This window comes from Pelecanus crispus, chromosome 12 (genome assembly GCF_030463565.1).
Source record: "Pelecanus crispus isolate bPelCri1 chromosome 12, bPelCri1.pri, whole genome shotgun sequence".
NCBI lineage: Eukaryota > Metazoa > Chordata > Aves > Pelecaniformes > Pelecanidae > Pelecanus > Pelecanus crispus.
Genome location: NC_134654.1, coordinates 25,884,961 through 25,908,220, shown reverse-complemented (window position 1 = coordinate 25,908,220; position 23,260 = coordinate 25,884,961). Strand labels below are relative to the sequence as shown.

The 23,260-nt window shown below is 40.4% G+C and overlaps 1 protein-coding gene across 3 annotated transcripts in view; it reads left to right on the top strand.

Annotated features, from left to right (window-relative positions):
- Positions 1–23,260, top strand: part of PRKCA (protein kinase C alpha) — a 158,402-nt gene continuing 135,142 nt past the window's right edge. For all 3 annotated transcript variants that reach the window (XM_075719385.1, XM_075719384.1, XM_075719383.1), the window contains exons 1-2: positions 1–173; positions 3,968–3,999. In XM_075719385.1, the coding sequence (XP_075575500.1) occupies positions 1–173; positions 3,968–3,999 (205 nt within the window). The remainder of the gene's footprint in view (positions 174–3,967; positions 4,000–23,260) is intronic.

Here is a 23,260-nt window from a genome sequence, read left to right as displayed (position 1 = left end):
ATGGCCGACGTGTTCCCGGGCTCCGAGCCCGGCGCGGCCCCGGACGCGGCGCGGCGCTTCGCTCGCAAGGGGGCCCTGAGGCAGAAGAACGTACACGAGGTGAAGGAGCACAAATTCATCGCGCGCTTCTTCAAGCAGCCCACCTTCTGCAGCCACTGCACCGACTTCATCTGGTGAGGGGCCCCGGCAGCGCCTTCCCCCCTCGCCCCCGCCCGGCCGTGGGGGACCCCCCCCGCTCCGGGGCCGCCCCGCCGCCGGGCCCGGCCGAGCCGCCGTCCCTCCCCTCCCTCTCCTCCCTCCCGCCGTGCCGGGGCCGGGCAGGTGAGCCCCGGCGGGGCAGAGCCCCGCGCCCCGTCGCAGCCCCCTCGGGGGGGGTGGGGGGGCTCCGAGGGGCCCTTGCCGCGCCTGGGCGCAGCCCGCTCTCGGGGAGCCCCTGAGCTTCCCGGCGCCGGGGGGGCAGCGCCGGGCAGTGCCGCGGGGATCAGCCGCGGCTGCGGGCGCACGCTGGGGCCGCCGCTTCCCGAATCCAGACCTGCATGTCCTCAGCTCTTGCCCCGTGCCCCCGACCCGGTTCTCCCCCACCCCCCGCCCCGCGAAGCCCCCGCTCCGCGCCCGCCGTCCCGGGGCGCAGGGGGGCTCAGCGGCGCTCCAGCCGCCGCAGCGAGCGGAGGGCTTTCTGCTCCAGACTGTGGGTGTTGCTGTGTGGCAACAACTTCTGCAGCCCTGCCTTTAACTTTGCCATCCGCGCCTGCTTTATTTCGTCCTGCTGCGGAGGGAGGGCAGGGAGGCTGGGAACGCGCAGTCACACTGCTGCCTACATTTACGCGTTTAGCACAGGGAGGGTGGGTTTTTTTTTTGAAGGGGAGGGTTCCTGCTAGGAAAAAGGGAGGAAGGGAGGAAAACTTCCTACCAACACGCTCGTTACTAAGCTGTTAGGGGGGAAAAAATGCACCTAGGAGTTGCTGCCGTGCCCTGCTCTGGGCAGGAGCGCAGCTCGGCCGCAGGCCCAGCCGCCCGGCTCCCCGCAGCTCCCCGCAGCAGCCGGGTTGAGCGCTGCCCCGCACCCCCGGCTCCCCGCACCCCGCAGCTCCCCGCAGCCGGGCTGAGCGCTGCCCCGCACCCCCGGCTCCCCGCAGCAGCCGGGCTCGGCGCTGCCCCCCACCCCGCAGCTCCCCGCAGCCGGGCTGAGTGCTGCCCCGCACCCCCGGCTCCCCGCACCCCGCAGCTCCCCGCAGCCGGGCTGAGTGCTGCCCCGCACCCCCGGCTCCCCGCAGCTCCCCGCAGCCGGGCTCGGCGCTGCCCCGCTCCCCGCAGCTCCCCGCAGCCGGGCTCGGCGCTGCCCCGCACCCCGCAGCTCCCCGCAGCCGGGCTCGGCGCTGCCCCGCACCCCCGGCTCCCCGCAGCCAGGTGAGGCAGGAGCAGCGGGGCTGTACCCGCCGCTTCGGCGAGTCCTCCGTACCTTCAGCGAGCGCGCAACGTAAACAGCTGGGGCTTCCGCTCCCTCACCTGAGATGTGGCTCAGCTTCAGCCTTGGCTCTGCTGCTGAAGTTTTCGCTGCCAGTTTTGTTGCTGAAAATGAGCTGTGACTTGGGCTTTTTTTGGCCAAAGTTGTAAAAGATCTAGAGGGGTCAGCACCCAGCTGGCCCTGTGTCTGTGGCAGGTGTCTTGCTCTTTTCGTATGTGTTTACGCGTCTGGGCGCAGACCTTTGCCTTCCTTCTTGAGTTTTCCTCGGTTTGCATGCTGAAGAAAAGACTGTGATTGCTCCAGAAATGATCGAAACGCATTTGTGGAGTAAGGAAGGAAAGAAAGGGAAACTGAGACGGGTAGACTGCAGAAGAAATAAGGAGAAACAAGTCAACTTTTTGACTGTTTTCTTCGTATTATTTTTTTATTTTCTCCTATTTGAAAAAAAAAAATTGCACAGTTTGATATTGCAAAAGTGAGAGACCTTCAGAAACCGGTTCCAAGTTAATGTAAACCAGAATGAATTGGGAGGTGTGAAAGAATGCTGCAGGGTTATTGTCAGAGGGTTTGTGCAGATAACTACCACAACTGACAGCCGAAGTGGAACAGTGTCGTGAGAAAAGGCACCTGGTGGCAGGAAGGATGTGAAAGTGAAAGGGTAGGGTATCCTGTAGCTGCCGGGTGGCAAGAGTAGCTGGGCTCTTTTGTCTTTTCTTGCTCGGGAGTCTAAGGAAACTCTTAGCGTTCATCAGATGAGCATGTGTCAACTCGAAAACTTTTCATTTCCCCATTTGAAGATGGGCAACTCTTGAATAAGCATCGCACCCCCTAAAAACTGCTTCATCCATTTCCAGCACGACATGTGGCAATTAACATAAGTTTTAAGGTATAAAGAATAGGGAATAGTACCTTTCAATGAACTAAGCAAACAGATTTGTTTTCTTAGGTTATGTTTGACCAGGTAATATTTACTGAAATAGTTCAGTGCCTCCTTATCTTCTGAAACAACTTGCACCTATCTGCTTTGTTTCCCAGGTGTTGATTTTTTTTTTTTAAGCCCTTTTACTTAAAATACATTGTAACTGATCAGGGAGTGGAGTGGACTGCGTCTGGTTAGTGTATGAATTCAGGTCAAACACTGAAGAATGGCTATGCTTTTAGAGTAGATAATACAGGAATGTTCTTTACAAGTAAGTCTGTTTTAAAAGGACAAAAAATTCTCAAAAGTCTGTTTCGTGTTCTTAGTCCTGCTGGCAGCTTTCCTGCAATGTGCACTTGCACGCTTCCAGTACATGCTTTTTACTTTTGTGGAGACAAGAGATAAGAGCAGCAGAATGACAGTATAGTATTGTCACATATGCTGCCAAGTAAACAAACAATTTTAAATTTCTTCTGTTTTTCTCAGTTTAGGCCTACTGGTAATAGTAATGGGCAGAGACTGTTGCGTAGAAATTTATAGAAATGCTCGAAGCTGTGTAATTTCACCTGAAGTAACAGTGTACGAAAGGCTTTGTCCCTTCTCTAAATAAACAAATAAAATAAGTGGGAAAGTTGTTGACGCAACTTTTTTAAAAACCATTTCCACAAACTTCATAATTAAACTTCATGTTGTTAATTGCATGCAGCCTGCTGGCTGGCTTCTGCAGTTCATGGCTTTGGTTCATTTGTCTTTTAGCGTAAGCAGCTCCAGCTCTCCAAATGAAAAACATTCTGCAAAGAGGGGAAAATGCAGAGAAATGTTTATAGGGAGGATACTCAAAACACTCATTTTTGTGGAGGGAGAATGTTGACTGTTTAAAGATAAACAAAAAAATAAAACCAACACCAGTGCAATTCGCCAGAGGTGTAGTATATGTTGGGACTCTGGATACCGCATACAGTGCTTGTGTGTCACTGTATTCGCTGGTAAAGTATTACACGCACACTTGTATTTTGTTACGGAAGGGAAGCAAGGAGGCTGGAGGAACAGTCGGTATGGAAGCGATGGGCCTGTCTTCTCAGTTATAGTGAAACAGGCAAAGCCTGGAACCTGCCTCCTTCCCCTGCCACAAACAACTGGATACTAGTTGAGGCGCGTAACGGTGTTGGCATGCAATCCGAAAATTTGCGTGAAAAACTAAGTCTGGTTTGTTTTATACGCCTTTGCTAGAACTCGGAATATTTCACATTGCTGTTAAGTATACGTGTGACATTAAACGAGTTGAAATATTATGCAATAATCACAGATGATGATAATTGTAGATCCAAGATAGCTTGTAAAATAATAATAATAAAAAAGTTGTTTCCAGAAGCTGAAATTACATAGCTGGTGACAGCTATTGTTCTCTGCTTTGAAATGGGTGGGCTGTTCCATGTTGTATATTTTAAAATCTGTTGCTGTCTTAGCAAAATCTGAAGTAATTTAATATGAAGCTATTTTTATGTTGTTGTAGATCATTGAGAAGAAATTATAACTAAATGTACTAAGACCGTGGTTTTTTTTTTTTTTTTCTTTTTGTGCAGGGGATTTGGGAAACAAGGATTTCAGTGCCAAGGTAAGCCACGAATGCTTTGCTGGCTAGTGCACATTGTTGCATCTTACTTTGAGGGCAGCCAAAACTTGCCTGCAGCAAGGAGGAAACAAGCCTGGAAAAACTAAGCAAGCATCTCTGCCTATGCAAATTCTCAAGGAAGACAATTATTCAATTAAATAACTATTGGTATTTATATCATATACCTTGAACAATCAAGTAATTGTTCATACTGTACTAACACAAAGAGCGGGGTTTTTTTAAATCTCGTCACGGTAAGTGTTGTCATATAATCTGCATGTAGTGCAGCTTCTAACTTTTCATGAAAATAATCTGTGCAATTTAGCTTTTGCAGAGACCATTTTTCACATCAGAAGCTCTTTTCTGTGTGGGCGTTTTGGAAAATGGATTCACTTTTTAGTCATATGGCTTCTTTTCATAACCCAAACTCCCTGTTTTTAATTTTCATATGCTGTATGTTTAGGAGGACCGTTGGTTTGAACTACATTTTAGGACAGGCAACGGTTTTCTGACTTATGTAATACTCAATTACAAAAAAATCCACACTTACAAAGTCACTGATTTAATAAACTCTGCTAACCTTGAGAAACTGAAAGCTACTATAGGGGAAGATAACTACATACATGAAAGCCATAAAAGCCAGAGCATGATATGCTGTATTCTCACACATTCCGTATTTTTGCCAATTCTTACCGTTATTTAGCATTTAATCATAAAATAACCACACCCACCTATTGTATTTTTTCTATGTTCCATATTTACTTAATTAGGGTGAGGCTTTTTGTTGTCCCTTTCTCTTCCCCCACCTTCTTCCCTATCATTTCACCTGCAGATGTACATTGTGTACTCATTAGCTAGCCTTTTGGTTGTTTCTTTCACTACATTTTTTAATGGTTATTTGATAATGCTTTAGAGCATATTTGACTATCCTGAATGTTGCTTTTACTTAGTAGTTGGCGAAATTATGGATTCTGTGGTATTTTTGTGAAAGTTGATGTTAGTTGATACTTCTTGAAATTAAACCTCTGAGAAACTGAATGTAAAAGAATGATGCCTTTTAAAGATGTTGCAATAAGTATTTTTCTTTCTGCAAGTAGAATCTTGCAGACACACATATAATGAAAAACATTGCATGCCTTATTAAGGTAAGCATGCAACCGTGGTTTTGCTACGAATCTTGTATACAAATTCCTCTGTGTCCTTAGATGTTCATACTAGATTCTGTAATGTCCTCCAGTGTTTTTGCTACTAATCGCATCCAGAGCGGTGCTATAGGTCAATCTGTAGTCCTCAGTCGGCAGTGGAATGGCGTTTCCTGAGTCCCATTCAGGATAGCTCAGGGGTTCCTAGTTAAGGAATTATTTAGATGTTCATTAGAGATTTCCACTGGCATATGGAAAATAAATGGGGCTGCATTTAAATTGTACGGTTACCTATCTTAAGCTTTGCAGTTTGTACAGTGTGGACTTTCTCCCATCTTCCAGTCAGGCAGCTCGTGGCTCAAATTGGCCGCGATCCACTGATCTGAGCCACAGATCCCATTTGGTATGGCAGCTCATCTCCAGTATTTTGTGTTCTGCGGCCAGAATTCCTTCGACCGTCCTAATTCTAGTTAGCTAGGAATAGTTTTGTCTGATGAGGACTAATCTTTATAAAGCTAGCTAAAAATTTGAATTCAGTCTCGTCTTCCCTCCAAACACCATGCATGAACGCAACCAAGACTAAAAGCAGTAGAGCAACTTGATTTATTTTTAAATGCTTCAGAAGTGATACTTTTCAGGAATCCAAGTATGTTCAAACCTGACTTTTGTATGCATCAGAGCAAGATTCTGCAGTTTTTCTTTGATGGAGACTGCTCTATTCAGTGTTCTTGTCTATATTCTTCTACAGTCAAAATCTCTTAAGAAATACTAAAATTTTAGGTGGTTTGTAGCAAGTTATTGTTGGTACACTAATAAGATTAAGTAGTGGAGTTTTTTGCTGTCATTCATTAAATTTGATTGTAATCAAAATCAAAGAGTTTGTACTCTTGGGATAATAGTCTTGAAAAAATAAAACTTCCAAGATAAAGCTAAGCAGCTGAATCAGATTTTTTCAGTTCAACTTTCTGAAGCTTACATCTAAAAAGTCACCAGCTAAAGCTGGAAAGACAAATTAGTGATCAAAATCAGTGAGAACATGAAGAATTAAAAAAAAAAAAGTGTGAAACTAGAAGGTAGGTTGCAAAAACCCCACTAGTTTCTTTAATTAAGCGACTACCTTTACAGAAAAGAATGGTAAATGAAGAATAAAATGGAAATTTCAATATGACATGAAGGAAAGGAAAGAATATTACAGTGATAGCTCCTAGTATAACTGTAGTTCTTGGTCCGTCAGAGTTTCCATTATAAGAAACTTTCTTAGCTCTGTCTCCTGCTAGACAGAAACTTGATGTCAGGCAGGTTTCAGAGTTGGGTGGTTTTATTATTTCCAAAGTTGTTTTAAATTCCTCTGGCGTTTGTTACCAAAGGGAAGAAGAAAGGTCCGTGATAGTAACGCATCAAACTCAAATGATGCTTCTACTCTAAGAAACTGCAATTATTCTATGAATATTTGTGTTAGTAATTCTTTAATTAAACACAAGTCCTAAGTTAGTGTTTATGCAGTGTTAAACATTGCAGCTAACGTAGTATGTTTTTATATTTTTTTAAAACTTCCTTTAAAAAAGTGTCACACAAAATGCAGTTCCAGTTGTATTTTTGAGATGCCCTCGAAAGGATTTTTATTTTACATTTAAATTTAAATTTTATTTAAATTAACACTTAATGTTATACTGTAATGATCTTTTTTTTGACCATTAATACCTTTTTTTCATTGGCCTTGCTTTGAGCCTTGGAATATGTTTTTGATTGTATTTAATAATTTTTGTTTTCCAACTTCGATGCCTACGTTTCTGCTGTAGTATTCAGCTTCAGCATTATGTAAAAACATTTCAATGAGTTCTTTGGAACTGAAGAGAAATGTTTTCATTTATCTCATTAAAAAGATTTGCAAATTTTTTTTTTCCCCCTCATTTTTATGGGATCTCTATGAATTTGCAAAAGCCAATAAATTCAATTTTGGTATGGCTTTTAATGCCTTTCATGCTGCAGAGGTTCAGGGTGCAATTGCATTATTACCGTGCAAATGCTTAGCAAGAGACAGCCCACATCCTAAGTAGTTTGTCTGTCTTATTGCATGTATTCTGCTGTGGCTCGCCACTGTGTGTACTAGCAAATAGATATTCAGAATGGCTACTTAGGTTTACAACTATGAGTTGTGATATGTTGTTTCATGGAGAGGCTGCCGAATTGTGCTGCGTTATTGGAAATAAGTTTTTTTCAGAGAGAGGGTTTGGGGTCAAGGAATTGCAGTGGAAAAAGTCTGGGCCTGTCTTGGGTAATGTGTGGATTTGAAAATGAACTTGGAAGAGTTCAGCTTGACTGTCTTGCTCCTAAGGAAGATATTTTTACTGCCTCCTGTTATTAGGAAGTGTTTTGCTGTTTGATATTTGTGGTTTCTTGTTGATTTATACAAACATGATCTATTTTGAAGTACTGTGCTTTCGAAACAGGAGTTCTTATTCTGCTGTTTTGTTTTTGCTGTTTTCTGTTGATTGTCTTTGTGGTAGTGAAGACATGATGGTAAGATTTTTTTAAGGGAGTTATGGCTTTGCTTTGTTTTCTCACATTGTCAAGCAGGACAGCAAACTGTCTGTAATGCTGAAAGCTTTTTTCTGACGTGCACCTGGAAATACCATAAGAGGAATGTGAGAAATGGAATAATTAAAACGTTTTTCAATCTGCCACAGTATGAAAGTTCCTCTTTTAAGAAAGCAGACTTTAAATTAAGCAAGCTCTTAAGTTAAATTTTGGCTACTAACTGTTATACTCTGAATATAATCTACAGTTGTTTCTTTCCGTTTGATTTGAAAGACAGGTCGTTCTGGTGAACTGAGCACAACAAATAGTGCTTCACTAAGATGTGAAGAATATATGTTGAGGAACCTGTATTTATGTATGTTTAGAGGTTGTTTTAAGTTCAGCACTGAAGGCTCAGCAAGTTCCTCGAGGTGAAAATATTTTTAGTTACAGTAATATAAATGCGGTCAGCTCATGTTCCTGATTAAGGGCCTGTTGTTAATTCTCTCCCAAATGGTCAAAATTTGTAGTTACTAACTGCAAGTTTTCCCTCTCTTACATGGTTTCTGCAGGGTCTGCTGAAGTGCAATATTCTGCTGTAGTTCAGCTTTGAAATACATTTGGCTTAAGGATAATAACTAGCTAACGAAGAGTTTCGCATTTGTTTTCTAATTTACAGAAATAAAAATCAGAGAAATCAATTAAAGCAGATTGTTATGTTTAGCTAATCTGTGCAACTATTGGTCTTTCCACTTTTTCCCCCCATCTTCCCTCAATTTATTTTCAGACTATTTTTTTCTGAACGTTGAATTTTATCGTAAGTCGATGTGGTAAGCTTTTTGGAATAGCCCGTGTCATGCTACGTACGCTTCCTAACTGCTGGTCTGGAGTTAGTCATCTGTAGTAATTCCTTCACTAAAAATGGAAATGGTTGGATTTTATTCTTTTTTACTGTCCTTGCAAATATCATAACATTGTCACATTAAACTAGCACTTCATTTCCTCTGTGGTGTTTATCTTTTATCCGCTAGTTCTTGACCTCTCTTCTACAATGAAAAGACCAAAGAACCCACTGATGCCGCCTCCTTTTTAAATCGTGTATTTTCATTAAAAATGTTGTATTAAAGGTCTCCGAAGAGAGGTGGTTGTGAAACTAATTTTTAATGAAACCTCTGGTGACCTGGTTGACGTGCACAGTTTTTATTAATTCTCAGTTCTGTTATAACATGTTTATAGAGGAAGCAGCACAATTAATTCTTTCTTTTGTATGGATCAAGGCTTAGTTATTGGTTTTCCATCCTGATAGTTGTGTTTCCCCTACCATCAGTTTCTTGTTCATTTTACTATCTTCATCTTCCTTTGTAAAGTGGAAAAAAAAACTAATAAAGAAAAATGTATTACATTGTTGTGTTGCTTCTCATAAAAATATTTTCTGTCTTCCTTACTTGTAAATGTTGTTGCCAAAGGGTGGATAAGATACAAAGTAAGTTCCCCTCTCCATGCCAGAACTGCTTCTCTTGTATCATTATCATTCTTGTGGTAAGATCGGATATTACAGAGCACAGTTTGAACAATGTGTTTTTCTTTGTGCTCTTTTTATTACTTATTAGTCATGTGCTACAGTTTTACATTAACTAACGTTTCTATAAGCCTGAGATGGAGAAATTAATTCCATGGAAGTCACTAAGTCTGTGACTGTTGATGCTTTCTATGTAACTAGACAGCATGAAATCTTCTGAAATGGAAACAGTATAGATATACTTAAAGCACCCAGCTCGTTAATGTATATTCATGTGTGTAACTTGAAGGTATCTGTACAAAAATGGAACCCTCAGAGCAAAAACCAAACACATACGCACACCCCCAAAAACCAACCAACCAAACAAAACCCCCAAACCCAAACAAAAACCCACCAGGGAGCATAAATTGTATCTGCGCACAGCCAGTTTCCGTGATTCCTCCAGCCAGCTTTGTCCGTTCTGTTGGCCTTCTGCCCTCAGCCTAATCTGTGGACTCCTTCTCAAAGGACAGTAATTTTAATGATCTGCAGATAATGTGACATGCAGATTATAAGCATGCAGATAAGATGCTTGTTGTGCGTTTGTCTTGTCAGCTTTTATTTATTTATTCTTCCCCTCCTTTGGCTGCCCCTTTCCTTCCCTTTGCAACATATGTCCCGTATCAGGAGGATACGGTCCTGTTCACTGCCTGATACCACTGTAGTTGAGATTCTGTTCCTATCCTCACAGTTGAACTCTGACAGATCTTTGAAAAGTTACCCGTGTTCCAAGTTTTTACTGAGAACAGAATTGGCATGCAGGTGAAACTCCTGAGTTCTTAATGAGCGCAAATACATTAGCGTTGGTTCAGATCAGGAAAGCCCTTTGGAAATGTGTATCCCAGTCGTCCCTGCTTTCACGGTGCTTTGGTTTGCATTGCAGGGTGGTCGTGGAGCATGCAAAGTGGATTTCATTTGGGTGATACCGAACAGAGAGCTGTGTTACAGCGGCACATTTAATGTCCTCCAGGTGCCAAAGGGTGTTTGGTTGATGGATCACACTGCGGCCAATGCAACACAAACCCCCTGAAATGCCGACTGTATGGGCGTCTAGTTGTTAGCCCTGTTCTCCTCTACAAATCTCTTCCTGTTGGAGCATTACTTGATAATGCAGACATATTGGTTATGCTTTCAGCCATTGCTTTCTGTGCTGAGAAGGGGACATGTTGTCTCTGAGCATCATTGCTCTATAGAAAGGAAACGGGACATCTTCATCAGAAGAGGGAAGATACTCCTGTTGGTGAGGATTCTCGGTTACTGCAATTGTGCATCACAAAAAAAATTCTGTGTATCAAATTGATGCACAATACGTGATTCACTAAATATACGATTCACTCAATGTGGAACATGACAGGTTGGATATTAGGAAAAATTTCTTCATGGAAAGGGTAGTCAACCATTGGAACAGGCTGCCCAGAGAGGTGGTGGAATCACCATCCCTGGAAGTGTTCAAAAAACGAGTAGACGTAGCACTTTGGGACATGGTTTAGTCTAGTCTACTCTTAACTGGTTTAGTGTGGACTTGGTAGTGTAGGTTAATGGTTGGACTGGATGATCTTAAAGGGCTTTTCCAACCCAAATGATTCTATGACAGTAAAATAGAGAAGTCTGCCACCGTACTTCTGTTTTTCTAGACGATTTCCTTGGTGATACTGTGCTCATCAGAACTGGAACATAATTAAATCTTACCTTGCAGCAGAAGTTTTTCTTTTTTTCTGTATTACATTTCAAGGGCAAAGCCATCTTCATCCTTCCCACATTTCTAACATGTTAAGTTTTGTTTTGTTTACTTGAATCACTTAGATATCCCAGCAGCATGTTCCAGTTAAAAGCAACTGACTGTTCCAGTGCCCTGGATGTAATTCTGTGAAGCTCTTCAGCCTCTAATTAAACATGTGGGAGTGATAGCTCATTCCGAGTTGACAGATAAACCAGTTTGAGTGCTGGGCAGGAGAAAGTTTGGCATGTTCTTTATTTTGCCCTCTGGTTTGGTGTAATACTGCACATCAACTGCTGATATGCAGCCACATATGGTGTTAATTTTATACAAGATTTTTGCAGATGTAAGTGACTTGTGCCATGAGTGGAATTTAGTGAAATGTTGGAAAGTTGCAGAAAGATTAAAAAAACCCAGATTTCCCTGTTGGGATGCATTGATAATTATTTCTTTTATGTTTGTTTTTGTCAGTTGTTTCTCTTTAGGGTGAAAGGTAAAAATAGTAAGTTACTTAATAAATACTTTGGGCTCAGTTCCTCAGCTTTTACATCTGCAGTAGAAAGCATGGAAGTCTAAGAGTGAAGGACTCTCTTGTGGATAATTAATAACAGGAACTACCCTTGTGGATGCTGAACATTATAGTTCTATCGGATTTCAGCAGTACTTGTTGAAGACTTGTAGGGGCTGGGAGTGCTTGAGAGTTAGTTATCAGCTGTTAATTTTTCAGTTGCAGCTATTTATGAATACTGCCTTCCATAAATGTGATTTTTGACAGTTACCTTGTGAGTCAGGCAATGGAACACGTGTGTACATATCTTTCTGTGGATTTCATTGTCATTTACTTTGATCTCTTAATTATAATTCGATTTACATGAAGTTTTTTGGGTCCTTTCTGCGATTATATAACTTAGACTGTAAGGTACCGCAGACACAAAGGTCTTTTTTCAGAATATGTTCTAGTGACTTCATGCAGATTTTGAAATCACAGTACTGTCTTTATTAATTAAAATCTTTTCATCAAATGAGCTTTATTAGAAGTCTGGAATATGTCCCTACAAATGTAGATGCTTACTGGAATTATTATTTTTGTATGTCCCCTATTGTTTACAAAATGTCTTTTTTTTTTTTTTATAATTTATTTAGACTGATACAGAAACATGCTTTTGGAACTAAAAATGCGAGCTTGTCCAGAAACACCAAAAATATGGCCATTATTACTCTTGATTTGCTAGTTTTTAGTTTTTAAAATGAAGCAGCAAAATTCTAATTATACTTGTCTTTATACGATGGCCAGTTAAGATTTAGAAAAAAACATTTACTCTGCATTTACAATCACATATATAGGTTTTGACACTGTCAGAAGTGTCTATGAATGGACAATGATCGATACAAATACCTCGTATGGCACATTCCTGGCTTTATTTACCTTGTGTAATGATTGTCGAGTTGTTTTCTTTTTTCTTTTTGCTAAGAAAATGCCCATATTCAGAAAACAGTATTGTAATTTTTAACTAGAGTTGTAGCCATTGCCCCTTTTTCACTTAGCTTCAATCAAAAGAATTATGTAAAGCTATTAATATTGTATATGTTGCAAGCATTTGCATATAGATAAATGAAGCTTGTAATTGCATTTGGAAGTTGAAATTTCTGTTCTGCAGCAAAACTTTATGAAGATTGTGTTTCTGAAAATTAGATGCTTTTTTCCCCTCCAAATGATCCTTAAAATGATAACATAAGGCATATTGGTACCAAATTAATTAACCATTTTCAAATTTTAAATGTGCAAGAACCAGGTGTTTAGAAATCGGGGTTCTGTATGCTTGGGTTTCAAAACCACTAATAATGTACATGACTGTCTACTTAGGACATGTTAAAAAAAATTAGTACTCAAAAAAATGGGTCAGATACTGTCCTTCCTTATTTTACTATGACATGTGGGAAAAGTCCATATTACAAGGTACAGACGGAAGATAGACATTCTCATTTTGAAGAGTGTTGAACTTTATTCCCAATGTAACTTGCTTTCCAAAGCACAGATATTTCACTTTTCATTTTCATTTAAAATTAATAGCATTTTTAACTTCTCTGGAATGTCTGCTAAATGTGTTATTTTAGTTCCTGAGTAAACAAAACATTAATCATGTTGAGGATGAGTTGGAAGAATAGTTTATCATCTTCTTTCAAATTCCAGTCTGTGTTGGGTTTTTATTTTGTTTTTTACTCACCAGGACATCAGCCAGAATTCACTTCAAAGTACTCTTGTCCTGAAGAAATTGGTCATTAATATAAAAAAAAAAAAAAAGAAAAGGTGAATCTTTCTGTTCTGGCAAAGAGTGCAGAAGGAAGCCTCATCTTATGGGAAGCTGTTGTGTATGTTAGTGTTTTAGTGGGTTGATTTTAAAAGTTTCTTTGTTTCCTAAGACGTTATTGTTGGTAATCATGATCTGCATTCTGAGCACTTTTCTCTGCAGGTAAGCTGAAACAAACTTTTGGAAAGTGCAAAATGATCCCCCTCATAATTGCTTTTGTTTGCTAGCGTATGTCTTGGCAGTGTCGTTGGTTCTGCTTCTGTGTCCCACTGCATGCATTCCATGGCATCTTCTGGTTCTCTGGGCAAAGAAGTGTTACCTGGCGCCTGTTCTCTAGTACCTGTTACCTGAACTAGTTTTTCCATTTTTTTGCACACAAGCTTTGATCCACAGAGAATTTTTGTGTGTCTGAAGATAATGACATACTGCTAGTTGATGTTGGGTTCTGGGCATCTCAATTTTCTCCTAGTCCAGTATGTTATAAAATAAATGGATTTCAACCTAGCAATTTCCTGGATTTGTCTGACTCAGAGGAATTGTTAAAAAATAATCACGTTACAATAAATATAGAAATAGACTAATGCAACAAAATTGACTGTAAGGGTATATATATTTTTTTCAAGTTTTTCCGTGCATGGCAGGTTAGTTGATTGAATTTGCGATGTGCCCTAAAATTAGTCAGATTTTGGATTGCTCTTACCTTGTTTGCTAACTTTTGCTTTAAATGAATTAAATTGGAGCACATTCCAAGTATGTCAGTTTTTATATCTTCCTTTCTTGTCATCAGCTTTTACAAATTACATCTGTTGGATGCATTTTTATAAAATGGAACTTCTCTGTTAATACAAGCGGATGCAAAGACAGGAGAAAGCAATAGGTGCACTCCTGCGCATGGGTGTTTTCCAGTTCTTCTGTGTGCGTATAGGGCCGCTGAGACAAATGTTGCAAGATTACAGAAAGAAGGGAGAGAAACATAATTTTGCTTATATTCTGTTTCAAATATTTTGATGCCTAGATATCGCTCAGAATTCCTTTTGATGTTAGAGACACGCTCAGGTGCGAGCCTTTGAAATGCAGTAATGGCTCGATGAATCCAGTTGTGCAGCTTAGTTAAGCTGTTTCTTGTGGTGTCTCCGTTGCAGTGTGGGTCCAGGACAAACAAATGCCACTGCTGCAAGTGTCTGAAGACCCTGGGGAGTAAAAGTGCATTTTGTTAAATATGAAAGCTTATTAAAATTCCATTCTTACCCCAGTATATCAGTGGGCAAAAGGGTGGTGTTTTTTCATGGTAATTTATGTCTTTGTGTTGCTGTTCACTTGTGTAAATCTGACCTATATGTTGGTACAAATAATACAGGTTCTTTAGTGTTAGTTTCTGAATTGCCTATGCAGTAATATCCCTGATTTACCTCTAAAAAGGCACGTTGAAAACCACTGTAGTTGCTGAAGAGCATTTTAAAGTGCCAGTGGTGGATGTGTTTTATACATTTTTCTTAGAAGTCGTATTGTTTCCTAATAGATCGTACAGTCATTATGCCGGCTGCACAGCATGCTGTTGCATTAGATGATTTTACACTCTGGCGTTCTGTATGCTATTGCCAGTTGTTTCACTGAGTAGTACTTTTAAGTGTTTTGTTCTGCCTTAGATATCCAGGTGTGCCTGATAAATCTCGTAGGCTGTAAAACTGATGCCTGCCCTTGTTGACACATGTGTAGAAGTCAGCAAAGCTTATTTCTAAAATTTCTGCGAGTCTTGTGTCTTCCTGGTGCTGTATAATGAGGAACAGTTTAGTTGTCATGTTTGCATAAAGTTCTGTTCGTTTAATTAAGCTTGAGCTTGCATTTCTTCGAACGCTTTGCAAAACCAGAATTATGTTGTACATAACCTGGTACAAGGCCCGATGGCATTTTCATTTTAGAATATAAATGCATTATATTACAAATATTTAAGGCTTGTATTTTATTCATAATTTGGTGTATGCTGCATCATCATTTCGTGGCAGCAAATGTTTTGCGTAGTTTCTATGGGTTTGGATACTTGACAACAAGTATCCTGAAGACAAGGTCCATTAGTTTCAAGGCGACTCCTGAAAGCCTCTCAAACAGGATATCCCTGGAAGCTTAGGACTGCTTTGGTATCTGGGACACATATAGCGGAGCAGATATGCTTGACTTTGACTTTTGCTCAATATGCCTTGTCCTAGTCCGGGTTTCTTTTTTTATAAATAGAACAGAAAATGTAATAAGAACACTGTAAAATATTTGATAATAGAGCTGTTTCTATATTGGGAAGAAGGAGGACAAACCTTTGTCACCGTTGCATCCCTTTCCTGGCTTCTGTAGAAGGTCTTTGACTTCAGATTCTTTTGTTTCCTGCCTGTGCCTTAAACCTCTCTCTGGGTCTGTGGTGGTGGTGTGCATATTTAGAATCATATGCTGCAACTACAGCTCCAGTTTTTAAACAACCCAGTCGCCATAATGGGCATATAAAGTCCCAAGGCTTTTTACTGCTACTGTCATCGTAAGTGCTTTTGAATCCTGATAACAGAACAATAAAATGTGGGTGGTTGGGATAATGTGACTGACAGTGACTGAGCCTTCGTATTAGAAGATATCGAGTGAACAACTTCATTGATGCAAGGCTGTGAATTTATGGGCACATCATGATTTTGGAGTATTGATTATTTAAGTAAATGTGTAGCTGAAGATTGATGAAGGGAATAAAAGACTTCATCATATATCATTAATGGATTAGGGAGGTCTAATTTGGTTTATGCAGGTTTTTATAACAAGCTTTCTGCAAAAAGCATTGATAAATATGCTCAGTAAATTTTAATGAAGTCCTAAACACTATCCGTGGAGCTTATTTTGTAATTTAAATCAATGCATTAGAAAGAGTACTAATTGTAGAACTTACTGTAGAATTACATTTTTAATAAATCTTGCTCTTTCTTGGCTTTTATTCAACTTATGCAAATATTGACCTTTGAATTCTTACCATTGCCTACGTTTTATTGAGCCCTGCTCTGAAGAGGCAGGGGGATGGGTGTGGTATCATCTTTAAGCTTTTGTTGTAATAATTAAAAGGGCAGTGTCAGACATATGGATCATTTGACATTTAACACGGCAAAATGAAAAGGAAATCGGTGATAAAATCAGTAGTGTTAATTTTAGAACCATCAAATGTGAAGCACAGAGAATGGAAACCAGGCTGGCCAGCAGGTAGCAGAACTGATGTATTTCCAGAACTTCCAAAACACAGTTCATACCAGTTCTGCAGTCAGGGGTACTCTTTGTAAGAGTGCAAGACTGTATTCATGTTGAGCTAATAAATGTTCTTAATATTTTAAAGCTTGGATCTTGCAAGCTGCTTTGTATGAATGGATCAGTATCACGATCAATGGCCGTCTATCTGTTACGTTGTTCTATACGGAACAACTGTTGGGATCTGACCTTAATCTGTAGTTAATAGTGTAGGCTTTAACACTTATTTTTATTTGCAGTGCAGAGATCCTCTGAATAACTGAAGCCTCCCATTGTGCAGAGTTTGGCATTAATATTTAGTAAAGTGAGATGCCCTTGATACAGAAGGCTTAGTAACCTAGAGAGAGATACTAGGTGTGCTGATATGGGCACATATTATCCTATCAATTTTGTTATGTATTTTTTTGAAGTGGAAATTGTTTGCTTGAGCTCGGTATTGACATTTCAATTTAATAGCACAATAATATCTCTTAAAATTTTACATAAAAATATTCTGTCATATGAATAGTTGATATAATTTAAATTATGCTTGTTATGGCTGTTTGTAGACAGAGCTATAAACACCACCTGAAACATTCAGTGGATATAATATATACCTCATCAGGAGAGAGTGGCCGACTTACGGACCATGCCAAAAAAATTTTGCATTGTACACGCCTCTCATGTAACGGTAATTAAGAAACAGTAGTGAGAAGGTGGAACCCTTACTTCCTAGGTAGCTCAGAGAATGGCTTCATCTCCTGTGCATGTATAATACAGAAATACACCGTGTGAAATAATTTGGATGATTTCACCGTGCTGCACAGTATTGATCCTGTGAGGAAAAGCCTACAGCACTCTGTATTTCTCAGCAAAGGGAGTTCTGCCAGGCTTAATGATACGGAGGTGATTCTTTGTTTTCATTTCCCCCCTCTTATTTTAGAATACAGTTATCAATGGAGCAGAAGATGATATACTTAAAACTTGTTCTCAGCACATAAGTCCTCATCGCTTAGTGTGTAGCTTTCCTGTTGTGCTGTGGTGTGTAAGGAAAGCTCAGGCGATGGCTCTGGGTATGTGTGTTGTGGTAGGAGAAATTTACTCCTTGAACTAAGTTGTGTCTCTAGTTACTATTGAGTTTTAGGGTGAACGAGTTCTGCCATTCAGGTTATTTTGCTGTATGCAGTTAATTTAATTAAGAGGATGACAGAAATCAAATGGGTGATGGGAAAGAGGATGATCTTGCTTGAGAAAATGATCAAGAGGTATTTTCTGTTGTGCTATCTGTAATACTGATAAGAAAATGTTTACCTTTGGGGGGCTGTGTTGCGTTGGTTTTCTTTTTCTTCCCCCGTTACAGCCTATTTGGAAAAAATAGAACCCTTAATTCTAGCTCTTGCTGCATGGGCAAATTATTTATCCCTAGATTGAGGCTTGAGAACAGGGTAATTTATTCTTCTGTGGCATCTCTTTCTGCAGTTAGAAATTCATTCTGACCTGATGGTGAGATGCAGGGTAACAGATGCAATCTTTGGATCAACCAGCTACAGCTTTTGTGTTAACCAGTCATCAGGAAATATCACTAAATTACTGGAGTACAAAACGCATCTGTTGGAAATATGTTTAAGTCTTTTGTGAAATAGGATGGGAAAAACATTACTAGAATGGGGAGTGGCTTTAGAAACAGCTGTGCTGAACAACGGAGTGTGGACCATGTGAATGAGCTCTTTTCAGAAATCCGAGCAGACCTAGTTGGAGTTGGGTTCGTGTGGCTTCTCTCCAACTGTTTTGTTTCTCTGACTATTGCATAAGTGAATTTATAGTTTGTTCGGGTTTTCTGTCAGTTTGAAATCTGCCTGTGTGCAAGTTGCTGGGCAGTAGCCTAAATGTGTATGTGGCTTTCCAAGAGTTAAAGCGTACAGGTTTTAGTTGCTTATAATTTCAGATTTAGTCTCAGCTTCACTAGGTATGTCGCCTCCTTATTTTTGAAGGAATGCCGTCTTAATTTCTGCATTCAAAAGGAAAGCATTAAGACTATGAATCAACCCTTCAACATTCGCTTAGCCCTCAACTTTGATATTTTATTAATTTGTTTTAACGGCATAATCCATGTTGCCATGAGGATGCTTTTCAAGGCCACATGTCTGCTCTTAGAAATTGATGTCCTACTGTGTTTTATAACAGCATGTCCTAATTCTGAAGTTGCCTGTCATGTAGCCCTGATGCAAGCGCTCCCAGCCTTTTCCTTTCCTCACCATCTCACGCTCTCTCCGCACAAGTGCCACAAGCCTCACTTGCCTGTCCTTAAAAGCGTAGTGGCAATTACAGCGCCAGAACTTGTGGCACTTGAAGTGGAAGTGCTGAAGGAAGATAATGAGTTCCGTATTGCTTCTTAAGATGGGATAAAACGACAGTTTCTTTCAGCGCTCTTGGTAATGAATCCTTCAAAAATTTCAGACTGAAAATAGAAAAAAATCTTTTTGCTAATGCATATTTTGGACTCTGGTTTTAGAAGAGATAGAATACTGGTTATTATTTAACACGTGTAGTATCTGCATAATAGTTCTAAAATTAGTCAGTGCTGGTTTTAAAATGTGAATTGCTTTCAAGTCGAGTTGGGATGTGGAAACCTCTCTCTGTGTATCTTATTTATTAAGTTATCTTGTAAGACCAGTTTACACAAAGGTTCTACTGAACAATTTAAAATGTCAAAGTTTTCTCAGCTTCAAAACAGCTGTGTCCAAAATGGATTTTGTGTTGATGGGGAACTCTAAGCTTTCTCTAGAAGAGTGCACTAAACCTGTGTGTTGTTTAAAATTGTGCCTGTGTCTCCAGATTAGTTTTATGAAAAGACCCATTTGTGAAGATGGTGTTTTATTTTAGGGTTAAAAAAATCTCCATGCTGTCTGCTGAAAAAATACCAAGATCTCTGATAACACAAATTTTTACTTACAGATTACTGACATGTTTAAAAGGCAGAAATTTATCGGAGATCCAGATGTTCTAGTTTTGCTTATTACCTGTGTATGCATACCCTTAGGCTTTCTTTTCACACATGGACTTGCAGATCATGACATGCTTCTGGTACTCTGAACTAAAAATATCTCTGTTTTTTTCTAAATATTGTCTTTAGACAGTAATACTCTGCATTTCTGTCACTGATTTAAGGCTCTCCGAAACATTAAAAATGTAATTGCATTGAGTCTCATTTGTGTGTTAGACCAATATGGTCTCTATGTGTAAACCAGTGATATTTAGCAGTGCTTAGGTTACACAGATTGTGTCAGAATTAAGGACATGAGAGAAATCTGTAAGACAGGACTCTTTTTTGGTGTTCATCGTCATTGTACAAGCTTGTGCAAAGATGTATTTATGCTTTACAAGAATCCTTGTCCTAAGGAGTTTGAATATTAAAGGGATGAGTCAGTATAAGAACAGAACAGTGCAATTCAGGGCAATGATAGAGTAGTCTGCAGTGCTGCTTCCTCAGAGCTTCCCCTGTGTTTGCCCTTGCTCTTTATTTGGCAGAATAAGGTGTGGCATTTTTTGGCTGGTGGGAAGTTGTGTTTTTTCAAGCAGAATATTACAGAGGAGGTTATTGTCTAGAAGCAGAGTCAGTTAATTTGGGCTTTCAGTGAGGAATTATTTTTATAACTTGTTATACCTGAAGAATGAGTATGTTATCTTACTCTTCTATTTAGTTTTCTGATGAGGAAGTGTATTTTCTTCTAAACCTCTTTTGCCTTCTGTAGGACACTACACGACTCGAGGGTTGTTTAAATGAGAACAAATGTATAATGGATACCTTTCTCAATGGCTGTTTGCTCCCGAGTAAGCTGTTCCTACGAACTTCCACTTAGCTGGCATTAAATCAGTTCTGTGATGAGTTTCTGTAAACTGCAACAACCCTGCCCGTGCCAGACCCAAGCTTGTCACTGCTCCAATATTGTCATTTTATCACTTGCTTGACAGGTGTGAATTTAAATTCTGATTTCACAGTTAAAAGATTTTATGTATTTAGGTTGGAAAGTCAGTGCGCTGCTTCCTCTGTTGTAGTCCATTACAAGATTTAACTTAGGAAAGCCATGTGGGGCTGAGATTTTTTGCAAATTATTATGGATACCGATAGTGTCTACTACTCTGGCTTTGTTAAATCAGTTTGCAGCTGAAAGGTTGTGTGTAAGGGCTGACGAGGCAAACCTGTGTTAAGGTTAGTGTGTGGTTTGTGCTGCATTTCTGAAGTTTAGAATCCTCCTTCTAGAGCATGGCACTGTGTTTGGGTCATGATTAACATAGCAAAATTTGATCCAGTCATACTAACAGAATCTTATTATCATCGCTGGATTCTGTTTGTAGAGAAGAAACGTTTTAAAAGCCTGTTGCAGATGGTGTTCCGTCTTTAAAGATAATAAGATTAAAATGTGTGACCAGGGTGTCTTCGGAAAAGAAGGGGTGGTGGTGGGGTACTGTCAGAGCCTTTGTGGAACAGACAATGATGCAGTAAATTGATGTCTTAGCGATTTTGATTCTGGTGGAAACTTGGTACAGCTGCATCTTAAAAAGCCTGGAAAAACTATTTATAGTAACTAATTTCTGCAGATAGCAACAAATTCAGCATGCTATCAACATCTTTGGGATGTTTCCTTATTTGAAGCGCATGGAATGAAACAGAGATGTATTAAAAATACAGCATATAACATAGCTATAAACCCTCTCAGTTCTAGAAGTATTTGCTCTTACTGACATCGCTTCTTTCATCCTGGAACACCTTTTTCATCTTCAGCTCCTTCTTTGACCTCAGTTTGAGTCAGATTCTTTCTGGTTTAGCAGCTCAAGCTGGAGGGGAGACTGCATGACTTAGCTTGGAGATGGCAAATCCTTGCATGGCAGCCTGCTTCCTTGCAGGGCTGTGCCGCAGCCTGGAGCAGCGGGGCAGAAGAGTTTAGCCTGAAACACCCTGGCTTGCCCTACCCTGCCTCTAAAGCCCAGGTAGTTCCAACTTCGGCGGTGAAACTTGTGTGGGCTAATTCTCTCCTTTCCCACCCTGGAAGGGAGTTGTGCCTGGCAAGAGTTTACCTGCCCTGAATTTACGCCATCGTGATAGTTACTCATGTGAAAACGTAGGAGAGGGAAATGAGAAACGGGAAGCAGAGCAGAGGGAGCAGGAGGAGCCTTGGCAGAGGGCGAGTGCCGTGAGCAGGATTGCTGGGAGCCTGCCTGGGCATCCTCTCGGGAGAGCAGGCAGTGGCTCCTGGAGCGTACGGACAGCTGGCTTTACACTTTCCTGCAGGTCTTCTGCGTTTTTAGAGCACTTTGAATGCCAAACTTTGAGAAGGAATGTATTCCAAGAAACTAAAATTCTCACAGGAAGTTGTTTTGCATGTATTTGAAAAATTTCAGTTTTATATTTCACCACCTTTTCACTATTCAGATTTTATTTGAAATGAAGTATTTCCTTCTAGTTCTTGTTGAGTCTTTAGGAAGACCATTTTGGGTTTTTTCAGTCACTTGTATTTCATTATTAGCAAAAAGTGGAAAGTAGTTTGTGCTATTTAATTCCATTAAAGCCTTGTATGATAGTACTTGCATCAAAAATGCAATTAGTAAACGGCAGGATCTTCGGCTTCTATTATTTTGCTTTGCCACTAGCAGTCATTTTAGCATACACAAAAAATATTTTAGAAAAGCATTCTGAAACAATTTTTTGATTCTTTAAATGCTAAGTGTTGTCATTTAATTTTAGAATTAGAAATGAATTTATAATGAAATTCCATGTGACCTCCATCTCTTTCCTTACTTTACGATCAGATTCATATTCTTTTCTTGCTCTCAACAAATCACACTCTGAACTACAACAGTCCGCTGGTCTGGGCTAAAAATAACCTAGGACCCCCTACCCCGTGTATTGTGACATTACAGCCTTTTATTTACGGATACCTTATAAGGCAGAGTGACTTTTATGGGGTGCAATGTAGGAAAACTCTGGCACTCTTCGTGGGGCATTTAATGTATTGGAACGTGGTTTAAATTTAACGTGCCCGAACAGCATTGTGCGTTGTTTATCAGAGGAAGGGATTCTGCGAGCAACCTAGCGCTGTATAAGAAGTGCAGTTTAGTTGCTGTATGTGCTGGATGTATCTGAAATACTTTATAGTAATAGAAGATTAATGTGGTGTGAAGGAACCCCCAACTTCACGAATCCCTGCAAGCCCTACTGATGAAATGCTGTTATTTCCTGTTTTGCAGCGGAGCGCCGAGGCTGGGAGAGGCACCCGTGTGTAAGCACTGCATTTCCCGGGGGGATTGCAGCTTGTGTAGATGCAGTTTGACCTTATCAGGTGGTGCAGGTAGCAGTATCAGCGTAGCTTTGGCAGCACAGCGTGCAACGAGCTGTAGAACCTGCCTGAGAACGTGCGTAGCTGTCTGGCAGCCAGTCTGCACTGGACCTTGCTCTGGGGGTCCCTGAACGTGCCCGGGGTCCCTGAACGTGCCCGGGGTCTCTCAGGCCGGGATCAGAAGGCATCCGTTCTTAGCACTGCTTCGGGCACTTTGAGCGCTGTTGCCCCCAGCCCTCAGTTGCCTTGCTTTTATTCCTTTAAGAATGGATCAAAATCTGAAAAAATGAGCATTATACTGACAATCTATTTTGTTCCTCTTATTTAAATAAAATACTTAAAACATTTGGGAACTGACACTTCAGAGCCACACCATTTTTAACTTGTAAGGAGAATTTCTCACTTTTCCCCGTAGAGCACCTCTGCCAAGGGAAACATACTTC